This window comes from Oncorhynchus mykiss, chromosome 16 (assembly GCF_057628025.1).
Source record: "Oncorhynchus mykiss isolate SJ-2025 chromosome 16, ASM5762802v1, whole genome shotgun sequence".
NCBI classification, from domain to species: domain Eukaryota; kingdom Metazoa; phylum Chordata; class Actinopteri; order Salmoniformes; family Salmonidae; genus Oncorhynchus; species Oncorhynchus mykiss.
This window is the reverse complement of record NC_143037.1, coordinates 66,006,225-66,020,390: the sequence shown is the minus strand read 5'-3', so window position 1 is coordinate 66,020,390 and position 14,166 is coordinate 66,006,225. Positions and strand designations below refer to the sequence as shown.

Genomic DNA, 14,166 nt, shown 5'->3' with positions numbered 1-14,166 from the left:
AGTGTGTGTGTGAGAGTGCATACCTGACTGATGAGTGTGTGTGTCTGTGAGAGGGAGCGTGTGTATCCTGACCTTGAGAGTGTGTGTGTTACAGTGCGTACCTTGACGATGAGTGTATGTGTGTTGGGGATCTTGTTCTGTGGGGATATGTGCTGCTGCACCGCCTGGCGTGACCCCTTGACAGTCAGCAGGATGAAGATATAGGAGAGGAAGATGATGATGCAGGGGACGATGTAGCAGAAGAGGAAGAGGCACAGGATGTAGCTCATGGCAACTCTGCTTTGGCCGGGGGCGTACCAGTCGATACAGCAGGCTGTACCGTAGGGTTCAGAACCATACCGGCCCCAGCCAGTCAGAGGCCCGATGGCAAAGATAAGAGCATAGCACCACACCGCTGCTATTAGGAGATAGGCATGGCAGGATGAGAACTTGTTACCTGTGGGAGGAATGGGGGGATGGGGGAGAAGGAGAGAAGAAGGGGAGACAGGGAGGGGGTTATTAACCAATGGGATGAGAGATGGGAGGCAGAGGAAGAGGTGCGGAGAGAACATGTAATATCATAAGTGGCATTGTTACCTGATGCTGTAATGGGAGTAGGGGAGGAGGTGGGGAAGAGGAGGAAGGGAGAGAGGAGGTGGGGAAGAGGAGGAAGGGAGAGAGGAGGTGGGGAATATGAGGAAGGGAGAGAGGGAGGTAGGGAAGAGGAGGAAGGGAGAGAGGAGGTGGGGAAGAGGAGGAAGGGAGAGAGGGAGGTGGGGAAGAGGAGGAAGGGAGAGAGGGAGGTGGGGAAGAGGAGGAAGGGAGAGAGGAGGTGGGGAATATGAGGAAGGGAGAGAAGGAGGTGGGGAAGAGGAGGAAGGGAGAGAGGAGGTGGGGAATATGAGGAAGGGAGAGAGGGAGGTAGGGAAGAGGAGGAAGGGAGAGAGGAGGTGGGGAAGAGGAGGAAGGGAGAGAGGGAGGTGGGGAAGAGGAGGAAGGGAGAGAGGGAGGTGGGGAAGAGGAGGAAGGGAGAGAGGAGGTGGGGAATATGAGGAAGGGAGAGAGGGAGGTAGGGAAGAGGAGGAAGGGAGAGAGGAGGTGGGGAAGAGGAGGAAAGGAGAGAAGGAGGTAGGAAAGAGGCAGAAAGAGAAAGACAACGTTACCTGATTTGGCATATTAGTTTGTGGAGAAATGAGGCAAATTATATACAGGGAAGAGGAGAGAAAGCAACATTGATATCATTGTTAATTACATCTCAGTTTGTACGTGTGTATTTTCTCTGAAATACCTCATATAATCTAAATGGCCAAAAGCAAATGGCAGTTTTAGGATCAAAGCAGAATTGTGAACGACTGACAAAAACAGAAACACAAAAGATTATTCACTGGAAGTTAGTAAGCATTCACATCTCATCAGTCTGAAAATTATTTTATTTTAGTTGGCTTTACAGGATCTTAGCCGTTTTAGCCTCTTAGATAATCCTAGCGGGCAAATTTACATACAGAAATGACACATTCACGTGTTCTCTCATTCCTCCACACGCATATCTCTTGACATGACCTCAAGCATGTTCAGAAACAGAGGGTAGGCGCATAGAGACACAAATATATGCATTTATATATTTACAGGAAGCCAAATATAAATATACTCTCCCTCGTGTGGAGAGATTAGCACCATACCGGTTTAGCTGGAGGGCCAAAGTGCGTGTGTATTGGTGTGTGCCTGTTTGTGTACTTGAATACACTATTATCAATCCTCTCTTCCCAATCTTCACTCTCCGGGGTTATAGAATATATCTACATTTTAAGAAACCAATATCACCTTCCGTGTGGCCTGGGATCAGAAGAACACACTCAACCCAGGAGCTAAGCTTCACCAGAAATATACAGTATACTGATTATTTCTGCTTTCTTACACATCTCTTACATGTCATAAACCACAAATAGGGCTGCACATTTCAAACACATGATGAGAAGAATTTCAAACTGTTGGTGAATAAGCCTAGTGCATGCGTAGACTAGGAAGCCTATTTAATGGTTCTGCACATTTGTCACCTGCGGCAGATGGATAATTAATTACTGAAGCATGTTCACCGGTGTGTACATGAATCAGAAAGCTGAAATGGAAAATGCGTCCTCTGTGTGTGTAAGGAGCTAGACGGCGTATGGCGAACAGGGAATACAAGGAGCCTGTGGCTATCACTGGATTGGAATGTTGAATCAGATTTAGCAGTTCAATATGTCAACCTCCTGCAGTTAGCAGAGGATGTGCAGAGTGAGCTGATCTTAGATTGATTATTACTCCTCTGTCCTAATTGTTCAGCTGCCTGATCAGTACTGGAGTCCTGGCTGTGTGTATACAGTATGTTTAAAACATGCACTGTGGTGTCTGTTTGCTATCTATACTACAAGGTTCATGGGCATTTCAAACCTGGAACCTTCTGTATCACCCATCCAGGGGCCATTTATTGGAATAAATATCCCTATTTTAATCTGAAAGTAAGAATACTTGAATAAAGCATTAATATCATCCTTGAATATTCAATGCTACCTCACTGTCATCCCTAGAGCGGGACTAGTTGGATAGTGGGATGCCAGTCCTAGCCTGCTTCCATTTCTAATGACACCTGCTCTGCAGTGTTGTAGACTTTTTTGCTGATGGTATAGTCTGTGTGGAGCTCTGCGTAATTATCTGACACCGGTGTGTCATCAGTTCATGACTCTGATCCTCCTTCCATTGTTGCTCCTCTGGAAACCTTCTAATCCTCTGTGACTTTAACTGCTACTGTACTCACAACTTAACACTGATCTCTGCTCATTTTGGTTCCCCACTTTTCTCTGTCCTTATTGTGTGTGCTATATTTGTACCAGTTTCTTTTGGGCTGACTCTTTTAAACACATCATTATTTGTGCTCATCTGCATTTCAAACAGTGTTATTGGTGCAGCCAGCAGTCTCCAGAGCCTCAAGGTGGACTTCAACTTTCTGAAGAGTGCACACACACACACACACACACACACACACACACACACACACACACACACACACACACACACACACACACACACACACACACACACACACACACACACACACATACACACACTGAAGAGTTTGTGTAACTCTTTAAAATGCTGTTCTGACTTCCATTACTACCTATACTTATTAGTTCCACTCACTCAGTTAACAAGAGCATGACATCTAAACCGTGAGACATCCCCTAACTCTTTAACCAAGTGTCAGGGACTCCAGATACAGTGCCTTTGGAATGTATTCAGACCCCTTGACTTTTCGCATATTTTGTTACATTACAGCCTCATTCTAAAGTGGATTAATTAAATAAATAAAAAATCCTCAGCAATCTACACAGAATACCCCATAATGACAAAGGGATAACAGGTTTTTAGAAACGTTTGCAATTGTATTAAACTTAAAAAAACATAAATACCTTATTTATATAAGTATTCAGACCTTTTGCTATGAGAATTGAAATTGAGCTCAGGTGCCTCCTGTTTCCATTCATCACCCTTGAGATGTTTCTGCAACTTGATTGGCGTCCACCTTTAGTAAATTCAATTGACTGGACACGATTTGGAAAGGAACACAGTTGACAGTGCAGGTCAGAGCAAAAACCTGTTCTCCCCCTCGGTTTGTATGTGTGCTCACATGTTTGTAATTGCCTAAGCAGATCTTTAGAAGCTTGAGTGGCACAAATTAATCCTACTCATTAGTGGATGTACTCTTGAGACTAATTTATCCAATAACACACAGACACACACATGCGCGCGTGCGCACACATACAAAACGATGAGGGAGAAAAGCTAATGATAACTTTTTTTTTATGGACTTTAGTAGATTAATTTGTGTATTCACACTCACACTACTTTCTCTCAAAGCTTAAAAGAGACGACAACGTAACACCCTTCAGTACTATTTTTTGTCCGTTTTGTAGCTCAAATTTAATTTCGCACCATCCATTACATAAGTAATGTGATGTGAGCATGGTGTGTATGGCCTCATTTACACAGGCAGCCCAACTCTGGTATTTGTTTTACTAATTGGTCTTTTGACCAATCAGATCAGCTCTGAAAAAGATCTGATGTGAAAAGATCTGATGTGATTGGTCAAAAGACCAATTAGTGAAAAAAATATCAGAATTGGGCTGTCTGTGTAAACACACCCTATGTGTGCTTTCCAGACATAGCTAGATCAGCATTGTGTCTGTCTGTCTCTGAGAATTGAACATTAATCCCTACAGTTGTAATATGGAACGTTAATCACTAGTGATTAGCCAGACCTTATTATCCTAACACCCCCCTGTAATGTACGGTCAAATACATTCTAATTAGCTGCTAAGGCAAGTGGATGCTCGGTGACTTAATGGCTTCATCCAGTAAATAGGTTTCTCACTGTCCCAAAGTGACATGTCTTAGGAGTGTCCTTGAATCATAATTCCCCCTCTCCACTTTAATTCTGTTAATTACTTCCTACTTCGGAGAGGAGTTGATCTTTTGCACAATAGCAAATAGTTGAGGGAACTCTAACCTTTTACTTATGACTCTTAACCTCTTGGTTGCCCTCCACTCTCCCAGTCTATCCAGCTTCGGAGATGCTGGCAATGTGGCCTAACCCCTCACTACCTACAAAGCTTCCACAACTGTTCCTGAGGCTTGGATGTCTGGGAGGAAAGTACAAATCTGAAAGACAGTGTACAGGTTAGCGATAATACATTTTCAGAGTCTATTTTTCAGTCCCAACTCCAACCATCCCAATACACTGAAAGGTGTGCTAGAGGGGCTGGGGTCAGTCAATTTTAGGGATCAAAGTTATGGTTAGAGATCAAGGATCAGGGTTAGAGGTCAAGGTTTTGCATTCTCTTACCATAGTTGGGACAGCAGACCTTAAGCCAGCACACAGATGACAACACTGTGAGGTTGGTGAGACTGGCTAGTCCAAACAAAACCCCACAGAAGGCATAGCTCATACATGTAACATCACTGAACAGCCACCTGGGGAGAAAGGGAGGAGAGAGAGAGAGAGAGAGAGAGAGAGAGAGAGAGAGAGAGCGCGAGAGAGAGAGAGAGAGAGAGAGAGAGAGAGAGAGAGAGAGAGAGAGAGAGAGAGAGAGAGAGAGAGAGACTAGTCATTTATCCGGTAGATATTCAGAGACCATTTCCCCCACTTTTTCAGTGTCTGAGGCCAGAGGCCCCACATGGCTGACAGTACCTGAAGTACAAGAGCGAGTGGATATAGATATCTATGACTACTAAAACAGTTGTGTCTCACAGGTGACCTTTTTATTTTACATCTTTATATTCTCTCTCCATCTATCTGTCTGTTTACATGTGTGAGGGCATAAAAAAACAGCAGCACACATACACTGAATAACCTCAAGAATGGAAGGAGGGAGATTTGATTTGAAAGGGGAACGGGATGGGAGAAGTTAAGGTTGATGAGCAGAGTAGTGGATGGTAAAGGAGTGTGGACACTCACTTGTGTGCGAAGGCTGATGAGATGGCCATGGGGAAGAGAGAGATGGTCATTCCAAGGTCGCTGACGGAGAGGTTTATAACAAAGAACTCAGTCGGCTTCAGGGAGGACTTCTTCCGGTAGGCCACAAACAGCAATATCCCATTCCCCACCAGTGAGAAAACACCTGAGACACACGATTAGAGTGAAACAATTAGAGTGAAAAGTAAAATACCAGTAAAGTAAAGGAGTGCACATTTTATTTAACTACGCAAGTCAGTTGAGAACAAATTCTTATTTTCAACGACGGCCTAGGAACAGGTTAAACGCCTGTTCAGGGGTAGAACGACAGAATTGTACCTTGTCAGCTCGAGGATTCGAACTTGCAACCTTCCGGTTACTAGTCCAACGCTCTAACCACTAGGCTACCCTGCCGCCCCATACTGTAGAGAGCTTCAAGGCATCCAGTAAATCAAGATGAAACACTGCCAATAGTGGACTAAAGCAATGAAATGACAGGCATTGTTTTGCGATCCCTCTTCTAAGACTTTTATCTTTGTTTATCTTTCAAGTTATTTTTCCACAACTGAACTCGGAGCACAAATATGAACCCCAGTGTTGTGAAAGCTGGTAAACACACCAGGAGAAAGACTCACCAAATATGGCATAGATGGTCCCCATGAGGATGTCATGTTCTTTAGAGATGGTAGAAAGGAACGAAGATGTGTCAGCGAACAAAGATGTTTCAGAGGCATTTCCCATCTAGAGAGAAAGAGAGAGATAACTATATTTGTGGTGTCAGATACATACAAGGGAGAAGAGGATTAATGGGGTTAAATTAGTTCTGCTGTGTGACAAAGCCTCTGGTCCTTGTTCAGATGTTCACTGTACACCTCTATCCAGGGGCCAAAGCCAAGACATATTGCACAACATATCATTACAACCGAACTCGCACAATCGCACGCACCCACCACAGACACATGAGGGACTAATCCCTCAGAGAGGGACTAATTCCAGCCAGATAAGGCTTTAGCTAAGACAACAAGCTACAATAACAGCCACTGACTTTTACTGCCTGCTATTGACTTTGAATGTCACTATATTACTACCACAATCCAATGAGCTATTTACATTGAGAAAGTAGTTAATGAGAAAAAGTAAGCAGTTTACTTCCACAACATGGAAGGCCGCTGGGCTAGACGGATTACCAGGACGTGTACTCCGAATACGCTCTGACCAACTGTCAAGTGTCTTCACTGATATTTTCAACCTCTCCCTGTCTGAGTCTGTAATTCCAACATGTTTCAAGCAGACCACCATAGTCCCTGTGCCCAAGAACACTAAGGTAACCTGCCTAAATGACTACTGACTCGTAGCACTCACGTCTGTAGTCATGAAATGCTTTGAAAGGCTGGTCATGGCTCATATCAACACCATTATTCCAGAAACCCTAGACCCACTCCAATTTGCATACCGCACCTACAGATCCACAGATGATGCAATCTCTATTGCACTTCACACTGCCCTTTCCCACTTGGACAAAAGGAACACCTATGTGAGAATGCTATTCACTGACTACAGATCAGTGTTCAACATCATAGTGCCCTCAAAGCTCATCACTAAGCGAAGGACCCTGGGACTAAACACCTCCCTCTGCAACTGGATCCTGGACTTCCTGACGGGCCGCCCCCCAGGTGATAAGGGCAGGTAACAACACATCTACCACGCTGATCCTCAACACAGGGGCCCCTCACGGGTGTGTACTCAGTCCCCTCCTGTACTCCCTGTTCACTCATGACTGCACGGCCGGGGCACGACTCCAACACCATCATTAAGTTTGCTGATGACACAACAGTGGTAGGCTTGATCACTGACAACAATGAGACAGCCTATAGGGATTAGGTCAGAGACCTGGCTGTGTGGTGCAAGGACAACAGCCTCTCCCTCAACGTGATCAAGACAAAGGAGATGATTGTGGACTACAGGAAAAAGATGACCGAGCACACCCCCATTCTCATCGACGGGGCTGGAGTGGAGCAAGTTGAGAGCTTCAAGTTCCTTGGCGTCCACATCAACAACAAACTAACATGGTCCAAGCACACCAAGACAGTCGTGAAGAGGGCACGACAGAACTTATTCCCCCTCAGGAGACTGAAAAGATTTGACAAGATTTGTACCCCCTGTATATAGCCTCCACATTGACTCTGTTCCGGTACCCCCTGTATATAGCCTCCACATTGACTCTGTACAGGTACCCCCTGTATATAGTCTCCACATTGACTCTGTACCGTAATACCCTGTATATAGTCTCCACATTGACTCTGTACCAGTACCCCTGTATATAGTCTCCACATTGACTCTGTACAGGTACCCCCTGTATATAGTCTCCACATTGACTCTGTACCAGTACCCCCTGTATATAGTCTCCACATTGACTCTGTACAGGTACCCCCTGTATATAGTCTCCACATTGACTCTGTACCAGTACCCCCTGTATATAGTCTCCACATTGACTCTGTACCAGTACCCCCTGTATGTAGTCTCCACATTGACTCTGTACCAGTACCCCCTGTATATAGTCTCCACATTGACTCTGTACCAGTACCCCCTGTATATAGTCTCCACATTGACTCTGTACCAGTACCCCCTGTATATAGCCTCCACATTGACTCTGTAACGTAATACCCTGTATATAGTCTCCACATTGACTCTGTACCAGTACCCCCTGTATATAGTCTCCACATTGACTCTGTACCAGTACCCCCTGTATATAGTCTCCACATTGACTCTGTACCAGTACCCCCTGTATATAGTCTCCACATTGACTCTGTACCAGTACCCCCTGTATATAGCCTCCACATTGACTCTGTAACGTAATACCCTGTATATAGTCTCCACATTGACTCTGTACAGGTACCCCCTGTAAATAGTCTCCACATTGACTCTGTACCAGTACCCCCTGTATATAGTCTCCACATTGACTCTGTACCAGTACCCCCTGTAAATAGTCTCCACACTGACTCTGTACCGGTACCCCCTGTATATAGTCTCCACATTGACTCTGTACCAGTACCCCCTGTATATAGTCTCCACATTGACTCTGTACCAGTACTACCTGTATATAGCCTCCACATTGACTCTGTACCAGTACCCCCTGTATATAGTCTCCACATTGACTCTGTACCAGTACCCCCTGTATATAGCCTCCACATTGACTCTGTACCAGTACCACCTGTATATAGCCTCCACATTGACTCTGTACCAGTACCCCCTGTATATAGTCTCCACATTGACTCTGTACCAGTACCCCCTGTATATAGTCTCCACATTGACTCTGTACCAGTACTACCTGTATATAGCCTCCACATTGACTCTGTACCAGTACCCCCTGTATATAGTCTCCACATTGACTCTGTACCAGTACCCCCTGTATATAGTCTCCACATTGACTCTGTACCAGTACCCCCTGTATATAGTCTCCACATTGACTCTGTACCAGTACTACCTGTATATAGCCTCCACATTGACTCTGTACCAGTACCCCCTGTATATCGCCTCCACATTGACTCTGTACCAGTACCCCCTGTATATAGTCTCCACATTGACTCTGTACCAGTACTACCTGTATATAGCCTCCACATTGACTCTGTACCAGTACCCCCTGTATATAGTCTCCACATTGACTCTGTACCAGTACTACCTGTATATAGTCTCCACATTGACTCTGTACCAGTACCCCCTGTATATAGTCTCCACATTGACTCTGTACCAGTACCCCCTGTATATAGTCTCCACATTGACTCTGTACCAGTACTACCTGTATATAGTCTCCACATTGACTCTGTACCAGTACCCCCTGTATATCGCCCGCTATTGTTATTCACTGCTTCTCTTTAATTATTTGTTTTTATTATCTCTTACTTTTTCTTTCTCTTTTTTAAGTATTTTCTTAAAACTGCATTGCTGGTTAAGAGTTTGTAAGTAAGCATTTCACTATAAGGTCTACACGTGTTGTGTAGGAACCCTTTGGGTTCCACATAGAACTACCTTTCTACCTGGAACCAAAAAGGTTGTCCTATGGGGACAGCCAAAGAACCCCTACAGAACCCCTTTTTCAAAGAGTGTACATCAACATGGAATAAGCACATCTGGAATACATTGGGAGTGAACTGCTTACTTGTTGTTGTTTATGTTGTCATTCACAAGAAGATGGGCAGTTTCTCACAAAGGCTTTGATGGCCTGTGTAGCCCTTTGCTGCAGTCAAATGACCTAGTGGCCTCATGGGTGGAATGTTATAAATATTTTTCAGAATTGAATAATCAATCACATATTTATTACTGCGAAAAGATGGTGTTTCTACGTGAAACGGTTTTATTATATTTATTATATTGCACTGTATATAATAATAATGGGATGCGAAAGCAAAATTGAATACATTTCAACTCTATATCTGACATGGTACAAGAGTCTTCTTTTTTAAAAGCCCATGACCATGTGTGTGAGGTGTATCCTTTTGTTTCAAAGTAGATTTGTTTAAGACTACTGGGGAACACTCTGTGTGACCCTCATTTAACCCACTGCAGTAAGGTTATTAACATTCATCCTGTTCCTCCATCTTTTCTTCTTTATTTGCTTTAAACTAAAGTAATAACAAGACAGACCGTGAAATGAACACAGGAGGTGTCAGTGCAGGGTCTGTCAGCTTCTGTGGTTACCCTATCACCTCTTTCTCTTTTCAATATAAAATGACATACTGTAGGTTTCACCACCAGCCCCCTGAGACACAACACTCTATTTCCTCTTACAGTTCCTCCCCCTATCGCTTCTTTTGTCTTCCACGCCTGAGGAAATTGGACGTGGGTTGGTGAGCTGAGAAAATAAGCATTGCATTCATTATATATTTACATGCGTGTGTATGTGTGCACCCCACATTAAATCCCCTGGAACAGTAACCAATAGGAAAGAAAAGGATGTGCTGGACTTATCTAAATAGCTATGACATGCCATGTCTGAGTACAACACAGGAGCCGCCCAACAGTTGCGAGCGTATGCATCTGCGCGTGTTGCTACTCTGGTGTGCCTAAGGTATCCCCACTGTGACGTTCACTGCTGATTTGACTTGGTTGTGATTGAATTGGGAGGTCCAGGGTGCTGATGTGTGAAGAGTTCACTAATCTAATTTGTTAAAAGAGAGCTTAATGTGATTATGTAGTCACACACAGTCCACAATTAAATACGTAATGTCTAGCTCTTTCTAAATTGAAGGACTATAATGGTAATAGATGCCATACACCTTGAAATACAATGTGACAAGCCATCCGTTATGAACAACACAGCCTTTTTGCTTCAAAGCTGGTCATTACACCAAACTTATTACTGTATCATGACACTAGATGATGAACATTTAAATGGAACATTCATCGAAATAGAAAGCATTAAGGAATGTGTTTGCAGGGAAGCCATCTCCTCTTCAGTTCACATCTAGAGCTGGGAGAGTTAACTCAAAGAGATAGTAGAGCTGGGAGGGATAACTCAAAGAGATAGTGTGATGTTCTTATTCTCAGACGATTCACAATTCCATGCATCTTTATGGGGGTTATTGTGAAAACAACACTTCTTGAAATGATATGCAATGTTTCTCCTCCATCCATTCCTTGTGATTGCACATATAAACTACACAAACGTTACAAGGCCGACACGTCTACATGCTTTGAATTCATAATGTTAACATACATTATATACTGTATGTTACTGCTGTGTGTGACAACAAAGGCAACAAATTCAATCAACTGACAAAGGTCATGAGCAAAAACCACAGCGTACTACACTTCCTTCAACACAATGCTTGCATGCACACATAGAGTCAATAAAACCAACTCACTGACACAGACAGTTTAAGATCACTTTCTTAGTCAATTACACACAAGGACCAAACCGAAATTTGACTTTCACTTTTAACCCCTCCGAAAGACACACACACAGTGCATTCGGAAAGCATTCAGACCCCTTCCCATGTATTGCATTTTGTTACGTTACAGGCTTATTTTAAAATTGATTAAATGACAAGTTTCCCTCATCAATCTACACACAATACCACATTGTGACAAAGCAAAAACAGGTTTTTGTGATTTGTGTAAATGTAATACAAATAAAAAACAGAAATACCTTATTTACATAAGTATTCAGACCCTTTGCTATGAGACTCGAAATTGAGCTCATGTGCATCCTGTTTCCGTTTATCATCCTTGAGATGTTTCTACAACTTGATTGGAGTCCACCTGTGGTAAATTCAATTGATTGGACATGATTTGGAAAGGCACACCCCAATCTATATAAGGTCCCACTGTTGGCAGTACAAATCAGAGCAAAAACCAAGCCATTGGTTGTCCATTGAGCTCCGAGACAGGATTCTGTTGAGGCACAGATCTGGGGAAGGGTAACAAAACATATCTGCAGCATTGAAGGTCCCCAAGAACCCAGTGGATTCCATCATTCTTAAATGGAAGAAGTTTGGAACCACCAAGACTGGCCACCCAGCCAAACTGAGCAATCGGGGGAGAAGGGCCTTAATCAGGGAGGTGAGCAAGAACCCGATGGTCACCCTGACAGAGCACTAGAGTTATTTTGTGGAGATGGGAGAACCTTCCAGAAGGACAACCATCTCTGCAGCACTCCAAAGGTCTCTCAGACCATGAGAAACAAGATTCTTTAGTCTGATGAAACCAAGATTAAACTCTTTGGCTTGAATGCCAAGCATTACGTCTGGAGGAAACCAGGCACCGCTCATCGCCAGGTACCATCCTTACGGTGAGGTATGGTGGTGGCAGCATCATGCTGTGGGGATGTTTTTCAGCGGCAGGGACTGGGAGACTAGTCCGGATCGAGGGAAAGATGAAAACCTGCTCCAGGGCACTCAGGACCTCAGACTGGGGTGAAGGTTTAACTTTCAACAGAACAACCACCTTAAGCACACAGCCAAGACAAAGCAGGCGTGGCTTTGGGACAAGTCTCTGAATGTCCTTGAGTGGCCCAGCCAGAGCCTGTGCTTGAACCCGATCATAAATCTTTGGAGAGACCTGAAAATAGCTGTGCAGCGACGCTCCCCATCCAATCTGACGGAGCTTGAGAGGATCTGCAGAGAAGAATGGGAGAAACTCCCCAAATACAGGTGTACCAAGCTTGTAGCGTCATACCCAAGAAGACTCAAAGCCATAGTTGCTGCCAAAGTACTGAGTAAAGGGTCTGAATACTTATTTATCTGTGGTATTTCAGTTTTTATTTGTAAAACATTCGCAAAAAAATATTGTTTACCTTGTCATTATGGGGTGTTGTGTGTAGATTGATAAGGAAAAATACATTTTAATACATTTTTGAATAAGGCTGTAACGTAACAAAATGTGGAAAAGTCGAGGGGTCTAAATACACACACTGTTGTTTTGGGGGATTAAGTGCCTTGCGCAAGGGCACACGGCAGGCAATGACATCTAGGATTTGATACCAGCAACCCTCTGGTTGCCAGCTCACTTCCCACCAGATGATTCCCATCAGGGATTTGAACTACTAACCCTCCGTTTGCTGGGTCCCTTCTCTCACTATGTTCTTGTAACCCCTTGGAGTGAACTATTAAGTCTTTCATTATAATTTTGGGGGGAATGAGCTGCAGGTTAATCAGCGAAATGTTGTTGAATCATTGAAACATGGACATGCAGCCTGAGGCGTTTGTGTGTTTTGACGAAACAGAAAAAAAGAGAGAGCGAGAAATAGACCAGACAGAGCATGTGCAAGAGAAAGAGTTACAGAAAGTTATTAACTGTTAGTGTTTGTATGCAAGTCTGTGTATTCATTCGCTAAGGTGTATGTACGTGTCTCCGTTTGTACATGTGTGTGTGCATATACACTGAGTGTACAAAACATTAGGAACACCTGCTCTTTCGATGACATAGACTGACGAGGTGAATCCATATGAACACTATGATCCCTTATAGATGTCACTTTTCAACTCCCTTGAGACAATTGAGACATGCAGTGTGTATTTGTGCCATTCAGAGAGGGAATTGGCAAGATAAAATATTGGGGTGTCTTTGAACAGGTTATGATACAGTAGTAGGTTCCAGGCACACCGGTTTGCGTGAAGAACTGCAACACAGCTGTGTTTTTCACTCGCAACAGTTTCCCGTGCATATCAAGAATCGTCCACCATCTAAAGGACACCCAGCCAACTTGACATCCCTTTTGGAACACTTGTGACACCTTGTAATCCATGCTCCGACAAACTGAGGCTGTTCTGAGGGTGCAACTCAATATTAGGAAGGTGTTCTTTATGTTTTGTTAACTCAGTGTATGTCTTCAGAGTCACTGAGAATGTACTATAGTGTATTTACCAGAGAATGTCAAACAATAGGAATAGAGTGATTTCAGTACACTCTCCAAGACAAATAGAGTACTCTACTCAATAACCAATGATTCCCCAGACAAATGGAGTACTCTACTCTATAACCAATGATTCCCCAGACAAATAGAGTACTCTACTCTATAACCAATGATTCCCCAGACAAATAGAGTACTCTACTCTATAACCAATGATTCCCAGACGGATAGAGTACGCTACTCTGTAACTAATGATTCCCAAGACGGATAGAGTGTGCTACTCTGTAACTAATGATTCCCAAGACGGATAGAGTACACTACTCTGTAACTAATGATTCCCCAGGCTGATAGA

At 43.6% G+C, this 14,166-nt stretch overlaps 1 protein-coding gene across 1 annotated transcript in view; it reads right to left on the bottom strand.

The window, feature by feature from the left end:
- The window catches only part of opn7b (opsin 7, group member b), a 141,904-nt gene that overhangs the window by 6,248 nt on the left and 121,490 nt on the right, over positions 1 to 14,166 (bottom strand). Inside the window, exons 2-5 of the mRNA XM_036947535.2 lie at positions 6,103 to 6,208; positions 5,471 to 5,633; positions 4,859 to 4,986; positions 102 to 436 (exon numbers count right to left, since the gene is read on the bottom strand). Coding sequence (XP_036803430.1) covers positions 102 to 436; positions 4,859 to 4,986; positions 5,471 to 5,633; positions 6,103 to 6,208 — 732 coding nt within the window. The remainder of the gene's footprint in view (positions 1 to 101; positions 437 to 4,858; positions 4,987 to 5,470; positions 5,634 to 6,102; positions 6,209 to 14,166) is intronic.